The 12566-nt window shown below is 44.1% G+C and overlaps 1 protein-coding gene across 1 annotated transcript; it reads right to left on the bottom strand.

Annotated features, from left to right (window-relative positions):
• Positions 1-3328: 3328 nt before the first annotated feature.
• On the bottom strand, positions 3329-11516 carry ZBTB24 (zinc finger and BTB domain containing 24). Its single transcript, XM_052645966.1, has 6 exons — positions 10559-11516; positions 7804-7971; positions 6998-7081; positions 6243-6326; positions 5563-5644; positions 3329-4049 (listed from the first exon to the last, which is right to left on the bottom strand). The coding sequence occupies exons 1-6, from the start codon at positions 11514-11516 to the stop codon at positions 3329-3331; spliced, it is 2097 nt and encodes a 698-aa protein (XP_052501926.1).
• Positions 11517-12566: the final 1050 nt, after the last annotated feature.

The following is a 12566-nucleotide window of genomic DNA, read 5'->3' as shown; positions in this document are numbered from 1 at the left end:
ATTCACAGCACAAGAACCAGATGCAGAAAAATACACAGATGAGAGACACAAAGAGGAGTTTCAAGAAACACACAGGCCAAGCTCAAGGACAGCTCATTTTGATGGCAAGAGCTCAAGTCTTCCCAAGGCTAGCCTTCTACTGAGAGAAAACCAAAGATTTCATCTGCAAAAGTGGTAAGGTCGTTTCAGCAGTCTGGAAGCATAATTTTCTGCTATAGTTCTATAGTGTTAGTTACTCAGTCATGTCCAACTCTTTGTGATCCCACTGACTGTAGCCCACCAGGCTCCTCTGTCTGTGGAATTCTCTAGGCAAGAAGACTGGCCTGCCATGCCCTCTTCCAGGGGATCTTCCCGACCCAGGGATCGAACCCGGGTCTTCTGTATTGCAGGCAGATTCTTAACTGTCTGAGCCACCAGTGAAGACTTACTCGGCTTCTACTAGTACTACTTCTCAACTAGTCCCTAAGAACTGCAATTTGTATTTTTGTACTTGTTAAAACAATTGTTTCAACTGCACAAGCTTAATACAAACTAAGTTGTGAAACAATGAGCCAACAACTTCTCAAAGGCAATAGAAACATTTTTCTGTCCGTGTCATTTCCTTTGGGTGCAGTCACTGAATTTTAAAATCAGGATTTCAGGGACTTTCCTGCTGGTCCAGTGGCTTAGACTCCATATTCCCACTGCAAGGGGAGAGAGTTTCAAGGGGGGAAGAGTTCAATCCCTGATTGGGGAACTAAGATCCTGTGTGCCCACACCTGGGCTGACAAAATAAAGCAAACAATGAAACCTTAAAATTAAGGATTTAATTCAAAGGGACAGAATGTGTATTTAAGACATAGAAGAGAGACTTGATTTATAAAGCTTTCCTTTTCTCACTTCCCTTTGACAGCTGGTCAAATAACCCAGAATCTTCCAAAAGAGATTTTTATTGCTGAGCCCGGCTCTCATGCTAGAGACGGGTAACATGTGCTCCAGGAGCCACGAGCTAACATGTGGCTACCAAGCGCTCACAATGCAGCTACTGTGACTGAGGAACTAGGTTTTATTTTTAATTAATTCTAATACAAATTTTAAAACACACTTGTTTCAGTTATTGGGGAAAAACCTGTATCTGTAACCTAGATATGTGAACCTAGGTTTTCAACTGTAAACTGTATGAACCCTAAAAACAGATCAAGTGTGTCATGAACATTAGCATCCAAACTGAGTGTGCAGTCCCCATATAAAATACACACCCGATTTTGAAGACATAGTATGAAAAAAAGAATTTGCTAAGTATGATTACATTTTAATATTTCATATTTACATGCTGCAAAGCTTGGCACATGTTAAGATTAAATAGCGATTTTATTAAAATTAATCTCATCTTTCATGTTTTTAATGTGGCTACTAGAAAATTTTAAATTATACATATGGCTCACACTACGTTTCTCTTAGAGTACAGGCAGACTGTCATAAAGCTAAACTTCACTTTGAAATAGTCATATGATCACGATCATACTTCCTGAATAATTAATAATTATCCAGCTACCCAGAATGAGTAGTTAAGCATTTATCTGCTTTAATATCACATATCTCCAGGAGAAAAAGATGTGAGCCAGTAGGCTTTGAAAAGCTGGTAAAGACAATGCATTTTAACAATAAGGTTAAGGTAAATAGTTTAAATGACTAAGTCAAGAATCTGAAATGATATTTAGGACATAACTGTATTTATAAAAATTGTCTCCAGTCAGACCTGATTTAGCATAATTTGGCTGATACATATAAGATAAATCATTGAAGAATTTTTTGAATTACATACAATAAAACAACTATAGTTTGGTAGACATGTTAGAAAAATACTTTCATCTTCTCTCAACCTGAACAATTCTAAATTTTTTCCAAAAACTTATTTGACTCGGGTGGAAATCAAAGATCTCTAAACCAAAGAAGTGACTGATGTGAAGATCCTGTTAATTTTAGTGGCGATTACTGCTACTCTCAATCAACATTGTTAATTTACATACACTACTGCTGCTGCTGCTGCTAAGTCGCTTCAGTCCTGTCTGACTCTGTGCGACCCCATAGACGGCAGCCCACCAGGCTCCTCCGTGCCCACCTTCTTTTCTCAATAACCTGCTATCAGTTTACTTGAGAGAAAGTGGTCAAAGTACTCAATAAAATAGGCTGGGCTGGAAAACTTGACAAAAACATAATTTAACCTTCTGACGATTATTTGAAATCACACTATTATAGACAATGCTGGCTTACTAAGACGCTGAGGCTCAAAAGTATTTTTAAAATTAGGAGAATTTACTTTAAAAAAATTATGTGTCTATTTTGTGAGATTTAACCTACTTTGTGATAAAAATAGGTTATAATAAGTTCCTATCAAAAAACTTACCAGACACAATACACAGATCAACATTTTTAGAGATCAATTAGAATCCAGTATATTTAACAGAAATTACACTGAATTTTACACTCCAGGATAATTAAGAAAGAATTTATCTTCATCATGGAGATTAATATCAATGCTGACAAAAAGTTCAGAATTTGGGGTGAACATCTTGTCCAATTTCACACCTTAATTACACTTTTAAATTTCCAACAACCTGCTTTTAAAAACCATGTCAATCTATGCTTTTCAGAAAAGCTGAATTCAGAATTTAAAAAACGATCCTATCCTTTTGGCTTTCCTCCTTTGTAAATTTCAAGTTAAAATAGACACTTAGTTTCTATGTCTTTGAATCTATCTTAAACATGATATGATGAGCCCACTGTACATGCAAAGATTAAATTTTGAGAAGTTACTCTATCTTAGGGGATTGGAAGTTATTAAAAGGACAGAGTCCCCAAAGTCATAATCTGTTACATTCAGCCCCAACTTGTAGTAGCAACTGTGTTGCCTAAGACAAATAAGGAAGGGGAACCAACCATTTTACCCAATTCAACATATGATTTCATTTGTCCTAAAAAATCAAATATAACTAGAAAGATCAGCAAGACCGTTATCTATGGCTGTGAATATTTAATACTCACTTAGAAAAAGTCTAACACAATGCCCTCAAAGAAAAGTTACCCAAGTCTTTAAGAGATGTAGTAAATGAAAACCACTCGTCAATACTGAAATGTTAAGTCCAAATCAACATTAGATATAAAACATGATACACACATCCTGCTCCTCGGATGGAAAGCATTAAGCTATCGGCTAGCTCAGCAAGCTACTGCTTCTCTGTAAGAATCCATAAGTGAGCACTGCAGAAAGCCTAACTTCAAGCACACAGGCTGGTCACAGTGGGCTGACGGAGAAGAGACCAACAGAGCAGCTGAGCCTGTGAACAGGTCAGCTCTGCTCCTGGCTCAGCGACGTGGGCTGGGGCACATGGTGGGTGGCTGGCGGTGGAGCCGGCTCCTGCGTCAGCTGCAGGTGCTGAGCTGGATCTGAAGCGCTCGCTAAATGCAGCTCCCCTGTTTGCTCCTGATGGGCATGCAGATGTTCCAAAGTCTCCTTGGAGAGTGTGATGACATGCACTGGCTCGGTCTGTGAGGGCTCCATCTGGCTTTCAATCATATTGAGGCTCTGGATGTGTTCTGTTTGCTCCTGTTGAGCTGAAAGAATTAAGTTCTGCAGTTGCTCTGGCTGCTGTGTGAGCAGGGTGAGGTTTGCAGTCTGGTCTGCCGTCATGTTCGGGGAACTCTCTGCAGTGACGATGCTGATTCCTTGGCTAGGACCTGGCATGAAATTGATGTTATGTACGGAATCGGTTACAAGAAGCTGAATTTCCTGCTCTCCAGAGGCAGAGAGTTGATAGGGCTGTAGCTGAAGAATATTCCTGACCTCTTCAGCATTATTATTGCCAGAAATACTGCTGGCATCAGACGCATGTTTCTCTTTGCTGTGGATTTTCAAGTGAGCCTTTAAGTTGTCTAACCGAGCAAACTGTAAGTTACACTCAGGGCAGGTGAAAGGCTTTTTGCCGGTGTGTAGAATGCAGTGTCTCCTCTTGGCACTCGAGTCAGAGAAGGATTTGCCACACACGGCACAGGAATATGGCTTTTCTCCTCTGCAAGAAAATGTGCATTTTATTTTTAAAACAGACTTCACTACTTCCTGACTATTTAGGGAGAAGCAGTCCAGAGGAGAGGAAAATTAACCTGACTTGGAGACTTAAGTCACTGGTTCTCTTACTAACTTAAAGACTTGGAGCAAGTATCACACCTGCCAAGGGCTTCAGTTTCTAGTCTTAAGAAAAAAAAATGGGGGAGGGGAAGGATGTCTAAGGATGGGGCTGTGGGGCTGAGTCAGATGTGATAAAATTTTATGGTCACAGTGTGTACTTCAGATAAGAAGGTAAATATTAATACATGTCACAAAAGTTCTTTTTTTGTTTTTAGTTCTCACAGCCAATTTTTAGCTTCTAGATGCCAAGCAAGTATATATATGATTGATTTCAACATTAAAAATATGCTGCTGCTAAGTCGCTTCAGTCATGTCTGACTCTGTGCGACCCCATAGACGGCAGCCCACCAGGCTCCCCGTCACTGGGATTCAGGCAAGAACACTGGAGTGGGTTACCATTGCCTTCTCCAATGCATGAAAGTGAAAAGTGAAAGTGAAGTTGCTCAGTTATGCCCGACTCTGTGCGACCCCATGGACTACAGCCTACCAGGCTCCTCTGTCCATGGGATTTTCCAGGCAAGAGTACTGGAGTGGGGTGCCATTGCCCTCTCCAATTAAAAATATGAGCAGCCCCTATATATTTGTGTTAGAGGAACTACTAAATCAATTCTGGAAACAAGTTATGTGAACAAAAAAATTTATTCAGAAAATATTAAGTTAAATTTAATTTAGTTTTAGGGGCTTCCTTGGTGGTCCAGTGGTTAACAATTCGCCTTGCAATGCAGGGGACATGGGTTCAATCCCTGGTCCGTGAAGATCCCGCAAGCCTCAGAGCAACCAAACCCCTGCTGCTAGAGAGTAGCTCCTGCTTGCCCAAACTAGAGAAAAGCCCTCACACAGCAACAAAGATGCAACACAGCCAAAAATAAATAAATAAATAAATAAATATTTTAAAATTTAGTTTTGATTGAAGATTTACGTTTTAGATCATCCCCCAAGGCCAAAATCAAAATTCAACAAATGACATCAATAACTCAAACTTTTGCTGGTCAGAATCAGTTTTCCTAATTTTGCCTGCATGAGGAATTTCTTAAAGCAAAATAATAAGCTGCCCAGGAATTTCTCCTAGAGTAATAATTTTGGGGAAAGCACTGCACAGGCTGGGACTTCTCTATAGTTCAGATGGTAAAGAACCGGCCTGCAATGCAGGAGACCCAGGTTCGATCCTTGGGTCAGGAAGATCCCCTAGAGAAGGAAATGGCGACCCACTCCAGTATTCTTGCCTGGAGAATCCCACGGACGGAGGAGCCGGGTGGTCTATAGGCCTTGCGAGGTCACAAAGAGTCAGACATGACCGAGTGACTAACACACACACTCTTTCGGTAATGGATGTCACCCTGCTGAATGCCAGGGCTGGGTGAGAACTCCATGGGAGAAAAGGATGAGGGAAACTTTACCGATGGATTCTGATGTGGGTCTGAAGAGAACTCTTTGCCGTGAAAGATTTGCCACAGATTTCACACGTAAATGGCTTCTCACCTAAAAAAACGGGAAAACGTTTGTTTTATCCTAGATAAAACAAAAAGCGAAAACCACCCCTACAGTTTCACAATATAAAAAAGAACAAAGGCAGTACCACTTGAACCCTCAATAAGCGTGAGTGACTAAATGCAGCACTTAGCAAGCACCTACTGTGTACCTGAGCACTGTGTCCTAAGTGTCGAGGACACAGAGAAAGAGTAAGGTATGGTTCTTTCCCTCAAACATGTAAACACTGAAGCAAGGAGGTGAGCAATTCTGTGGAGCAAACATTTGCTCCTGTATAGTCCACCATTGGGTAACTTACAGAAAAACCCAAATGGACTTTTTTGGCCAACTCAATTTTCTGTAGTATGAAGTGAGGTTTCACTTATGAATAGTGCTCAGTAAGTATGTTTCATCTTGCTAACCTACACAGATGTGATTTCCCCACAGGACAGTGCGACATAGGATAGTGGGCTTTCAAAGTAGTCTACTTATAAAGTTCCCACACAATCCACAATACGCACAGCCTGAGGAAGGGATTCTGAATATTTCAGTTCTTGCTCTCCTGCAAACACGAAATACACTAGAAAGAAACGGTGAGATGGACTTTTACCCGTGTGTGTTCGCAGATGTTTCTTTAGCTGAGACACATCCATGAATTTGCGGTGGCAGTCGTTGCATTCCGGTAATGAGTGGCCTTGTCGCAACAATAAAAAAAGTGTCAGTGCATATATGCTGGCCCTGCATTTCTTCAGTGATTTGTGTTAAAGCACTTCCCTGAAAAATAATCACTTTCAATATGGTACTTTAATACAACAACAATTTTAAAATTAATTTTGGTAACAGTTAATATTTTCCTATGCATCTCAACTCACTGCTTCCCAAACAAAGGTGGGACCCTTCCCATCTCCCCAAGCGTAAATCCCCTTTTTCCCTCAAAGCACTGGTGCGACTGTGGCCAACTGATCTCAAATGATGCTCCCAGTCTCCTCTTCATTTTTCATCAGTTGGCAGGAAAGAAAAAAAAGGACAATGGGTAGGGCCAGGCTGGAGAAAGCCTGGACTGACAGCTATGGGGTGGTGACACCTCTGTCCAGACACAACTAACAACCAATCAACTGGCGCCCTCTTAGCCAAGTGGCGCCGTGAATGGTACCAATTCTGTAGGGTTTCTGTGTGTGGCACAGAAACTGTAATATAAAAATTCAATATAAATTGCAAGGTGGTAAGAGTAACCCAAGGACACCTAATTTAGACTGCTTCCCTAAAAACTCACTTATCTTTTACAACATGAACCTATTGATTCAGAAACAATTTGTATTTGCATTTCTCCCCCACCAACCCAAATTTTCTCTCACTTTATTGTACCTGTATGAACTCGGTAATGGCTCTTTAGTTGTCTTTTCTGGCTGAAATATTTTCCACACTGATCACAGGTAAAAGACTTCTGTCCTGCCAAATAAAAAACAAAACACGCAAAAAACTATAAGAACTAGAATGCTCACTAATAAAGTAATTAAGTATCACAGTGGGCCCAGGTCCCCATTTTCTACAAATAACACAAGTGACTTGTCTACAAACCCAAATGTCTTCAGAGTCATCAATGTGCGAAGGCACGTAAGGCAATAGGGAGTGGTAGAGACTAGGGCAGCGCTAAAGAATTCAAGTTCCCCCCAACACTGTCCAAAGTAAAATAATTCTGAAGTCTGGTGTTTTAACACATCTTGGTTATACACTCAACTTTCAGCAGCCAGTTTATAAATGTTAGTTTAAGGCTAAAGGCTGGGCAGAACTCTAAACTACACTCTGAAAGTGAAAGTTAAGTTGCTCAGTTGTGTCCAACTCTTTGCTACCCCGTGGACTGTAGCCCACCAGGCTCCTCTGTCCACGGGATTCTCCAGGCAAGAATACTGGAGTGGGTTGCCATTTCCTTCTCTAGGGGATCTTCCCGACCCAGGGATCGAACCCAGGTCTCCCGCATTGCAGGCAGATGCTTTAACCTCTGAGCCACCACTCTGAGAGATACACAATTCTGTCTTTAAATGAACCCACATGGGGAATGGCCCGAGACTGAGAAAAGGCCATTTAGAGCATGATAATGCCCACCCCGGGAGCAAGCACCCAGTGGCACCAGGCTCCTGAGCGCAGGCCCGTACCTGAGTGCAGGCCCGTACCTGAGTGCAGGCTCATGTGCTCCAGCAGCGAGTGCTTGGTGGTGAGAGCCTTGCTGCACACCGTGCAGGTGTATGGCCGCTCGCCTGTGTGCATCCGGGTGTGGACCTGCAGGGAGTGCTTCTGGGCAAAGCCTTTTCCACACTCATTACATTTGAAAGGTCGCTCCCCTGGAAGAAGAGCCCCAGAAACATGGTGTGAGCAAGAATCTGCACATCTCTTTGTTCCCTCCCAAATGAAAATCACAATTAGCAGGAGAGACAACATTAGCAATAACATTTTGCAAGTGGGAGCAGACAAGTGTGACGCCAGCGGCGAGGAGCACGGATACACAACCTAACTGAAGACAGCCTTCGCGAGGTCAGGAGCTGGTGGCATCTGTTATCTCTGAAAATGGGGGTGAGGAAGAAATAAATGACAGTCTGTTTCAAAGGGAGTTAGGTCCCCCAACCCCCACCCCCACCCCCCACATAGATCCAGTCTCCATGCAACCAGGAGACTGGCCTTCTCCCCAGTGGAAGATGGAGACTGTTCTTGAAGAGGGTAAATCAGACAAAGGATCTCCAGACTAGAGGTCTCTGGGTTAGAGGTCACCCAGAGCAGTGGAATAGGACTACCATGGGGACAAGAAGTCAGAGTTTACACCTGGGATGATGAGACTACCCCCAAAACTTCTGCCTCCTCCTGCACTGGACACTGGCAGCCAGGCCTATGGCTCCAGGTGGGCGCTGGAGCTTCTTTTCCTGGAATACAAAGGGCCCGCAGTAGAAGAACTGAGGACCTGATGCCAGGTATCAGCCAGGATGTCTACAGGCCCTCTCCACACCTGCAGAGCTGCAAGTAGCTATGAGCAGACCATTCTTGCATATAATTAAATGTTAAAAAAAAACAAACAAACCACCAGACACAGTAGAAATAGATAACAAAACAGAGAAGAGAAAAAGCAACCTGCAGAAAACGGACACTTCCCAGAGTAAAGAAAACATTTAAAAATAACAAATAAGTAAAAGTTATTAAGAGGCTCATAGAAGCAAGACGTTATGCTGTGAAACAAAAAGAGGATTCTACTTTAAAACAAAAAAAGAATTTCGAAGAGTTCCTAGAAGTACAAAAAAAAAGTAGAAAAATAAAAGTTGAAAGATAAAGTAGAAATGTCCCAGAAAGCAGAGCAAAAAGTAATGGAAAATAGGAGAGAAAAGATAAAAGTTAGACGATGAGTCCAGGAGATTCAACATCCAAATAGGAGGAGTTCCAGAGAGAGCAAGGATTACATTCAGGAAATTTTTCTGGAACAAAAAGATGAGTTTCCATACTGTATGGATCTACTGGTATCCACTCAAATGAAAGAAGAGCCCCACACTAAAGTGATTCAATGTATAACTGCAGGACACCTTGAGGGAAAGGGAAGAGCCTACACGTTGTTTTCCTTAAAATCTTATAGAACTATTTAACTCTTTAGCCTCTGTCACAGACAAGCAAATATTTCTTAAGTGTCTATTTTGCTCAAAGAACCAACTTCAGGGTTCTCAGGCTTTTTGTGCTTAAAATCTTCAGGGCGCTTTTAAAAACACCACCGCTCAAATAAAACCAGAAGCTCTGGGGCTGGGACCCAGGCCCTAGTGGTGTTAGAAGCTCCCTGGGAGACTGTCGTTCTGTTCTGTCCGTGGGGACCCTCGCCTGTCTTCCCCCCTGCCCGTCGGGGAGGGTGAGGAAGGCAGGGGTTGGGTGTGGCCTCTAGCCCCGACCTTCGGTCTCCTGTCCCCCGCCTTGGGGCATCAGTGGGGCCAGGTTGAGAACCACAGTGCTGGATGCTGCTGGGTCTTAAGGCAGCAGGTTGCTTGATGACAAGAAGTCTCAAGTACCAGACCCTATACTTAATGCTTACAACTAGGCTGAAGGGTATATAACTACTGCCTGATCAAAAGCAGACTGAGGTAGGTACATAAGAGACAGCTCAAAGGAGGAAGGGATTTCTGCCTAGGGCTGCACTGTCCAACATGGTGGCCATTTAATTAAAATATTCAGATCCTTAGTCACAGTCCCCACATGTCAAGCACTCAAAATACACCTGGGGCTACTGCTACTGCTAAGTCACTTCAGTCGTGTCCGACTCTGTGCGACCCCATAGATGGCAGCCCACCAGGCTCCCCCATCCCTGGGATTCTCCAGGCAAGAACACTGGAGTGGGTTGCCATTTCCTTCTCCAATGCATGAAAATGAGAGGTCACCAAAAACAACAGCACAGATTCAGAACATTTCCATCCTCACAAAAGGGTCTATTGGGCAGCCTTGGGCTAGAGGGATCAAAAAGCAAACAACATTTACAGACAGATGGCTGAGTGAGAGAACTGTCCAGACATATCTGAGCAAAAACACAACTGTGGTCAACATGAGGAAGCTTCAAGAATCATAAAGCAGATTAATTATGGCTAGCGCTTGATTCTTGAACATTCAAGCCTTGAAGCAACAACTTCAGGTAAGAAGAGAGGTTCTGAAATCAGGTTCCTTGTGTTCACATCCCACCTCTGTCACTACATGGATGCCCTGGGCAAGTACTTTAAGCTTTCTACAACCTAGTCTCTTCAACTGTACAATTGGGATAACCTTTCGTATTTCACCAGACAGTTTGGAGAATTCAATGCAGTAATACATACTTTGTTACAATGCCCATCATATAGATGTTGCACAATAAATGAAAGCTGTTATTACTGTTACTTCTCCAAAACACATTCCAATAAGCTGCAAAAGCATAATTACCTGTGTGGCTTCTCTGGTGGATTGCTAAAAAGTGATTGTACTTAAAAACTTTGCCGCAGTCTTTACAACGGGCCTCAGGCCCACCAGGGCGCTTTCTCCGTCCACAGACCCTCTTGGCTGAACCCTGGTCATCTTCATCCCCTACAAGTTTGTAATCTTTCAGTTTGACAGACCTCCGAATCCTCCGCTTGCTGCACCGACTCTGGCTGTCCTGCCCAGAGTCCTGGGTCTTGGGATCACAGTTCTCATCTTTCTCAACTGGCATCTCCTCCCCTCTAGCTGGCTCACAAGTCGGCTCAGATTCTTCCAGTTCTTTTGCTGGAATCTGTTCATTCAGTACACCACTGTCTCCCTCTTTAACCACAAAGTTCTGTCTGTTTTGAACAGAATTGTTCACTCTCAGTTGTATTTCTTCCTCTGCAGCCAGTTCTGACTTTCCTTCCTGTAAACTGTTGACTTTCCTTGGTCTTCCCCGTTTTCGCTTTGGATGATCACTTTTCTTATTAGAAATAACCACCACTGGAGCACCAGCTGTGTTCAAAGTCGGTGGCTTTGGGGAACTATGATTATTTTGAAAGTCCGTGTAAGCCTTTACCAGGTCATAGACTTTTAAGAACTGGGCCGTAGCCAGGATCTGTTCTGTACTTTTCTCACTGGCCTGGAGACAGCCAGTGTAGATAAATTCTAGTAGGATACCAAATGTGTCCGCAACCATGCCTTCTAGCATATAAATGGACTGGCCAATCTCCCCCTCTTCAGCAAACATCATTGAGAAGTATTCACTACTGGCAGCAAGCAAGGCTTTGTGGGCCCGGAAATGCACATTCTCCACGATTAAAGTAATGTCACAGAGAAAGCCTTTCTTTCTCTGATCCTCAAAACTGGCCAGGACAGTGTCACTGTGTGTGTCTGAGTGTACAACCAGCTGCCCAGAAGGCTCTGATGATGTTTCTGCCATTTTCTTTAGAAGCTCAAGGATTAAGCCTGAAATAAGAAAGAAATGTTTAAAAGGGAGACATTCTCTAGCAAGATTAATCCCAGCCCAAAGGAACTATTCACTTTTGTTAGCTATTTTTTTTACCACTTTAAAAAGATTATGTAAAAACTTTGGGGTTCTTATTCCTATTGTACCATTATCCAGCTGGGGTGAACTTCCGACGTCCACGTGACCTCTCGGGGTCTGTTTTCTGGTCTGTAAAATGAAGGAATTGGGATCTACTATCTCTAAAGTCCTTCACTGCGCTAACTTTCCACAGTTGCACAAACACCAGAATGAAAACTACGGTGCCTCGATTTCACATATTAGGAGCCATTTTGTCTGTGAAACAAAAATGGAAAGGGAGAAGAAAACGTACAGGTACGATGTAAATTTGGAGGTGGCTGCAATGGACAATAACGTAAGGCGCATTGGCCCTCACTTTGGAAAGGCGGCACAGACTGCCCAGCCTGGCGGACGACCGCGCGCGGCGCAAGGCGCCTGGCTGGCGATTCCCCAGAGCCCACCCAGAGGGGAGCCGGCCGCGAGGGAGGCCCCCCACCTCCAAGCCTGGACCCCTGGGGACCGACCGGGGAGCGGCGGCTGGAGAGGAGTCGATACGCGCACGGGTGCAGCGCCCACCGACAGAGGGTTGGTGGCGGACCTACCTATCTGGACGCCCGGCAGGGTCCGGATCGCCGCCCGCTCCCCTGGCTGCCTGGCGGGCACGCCAGCGCCGGGCCGGCCCAGGTTCCCAGCTCCGCCCGGCCAGCAGCTGGCGTCCCTGCGCCGCCGCCGTAGTCGCAGCCAACCCGGAAGCTCCGGCGCGGGACTCTGCTGCGCGCATGCCGGACCACGTGATCCAAGGAGCTGCCAGGGGGCGGGGCGGGGCGGGGCTTGCTATCCCTGGAGGCGCTGCAGGGACAGTCCCGGCAGGGCGTGTGTCTGGTTTGAGTGCGGATCAACGGGCGGTAATGGTGTCGTCACTCTGCAATTAGGGAAGTTTTTTATATTCTGTTAGCTGCTCACTGA

The sequence above is a fragment of the Budorcas taxicolor genome, chromosome 9 (assembly GCF_023091745.1).
Source record: "Budorcas taxicolor isolate Tak-1 chromosome 9, Takin1.1, whole genome shotgun sequence".
NCBI classification, from domain to species: Eukaryota; Metazoa; Chordata; class Mammalia; order Artiodactyla; family Bovidae; genus Budorcas; species Budorcas taxicolor.
Note: the sequence above shows the minus strand (reverse complement) of the source record. Positions and strands in the feature narration are given on the sequence as shown.

Bases quoted from the DNA above. Each gene is read 5' to 3' on its own strand.
- ZBTB24 (XM_052645966.1), bottom strand. From the start codon at position 11,516: ATGGCAGAAACATCATCAGAGCCTTCTGGGCAGCTGGTTGTACACTCA. The intron at 7,972-10,558 runs GTAATTATGCTT...CTCTTCTTCCAG, and splicing joins CCACCAGAGAAGCCACACAG to GGGAGCGACCTTTCAAATGT. The intron at 6,327-6,997 runs GTACAATAAAGT...TGTTGCGACAAG, and splicing joins CCATTACCGAGTTCATACAG to GCCACTCATTACCGGAATGC.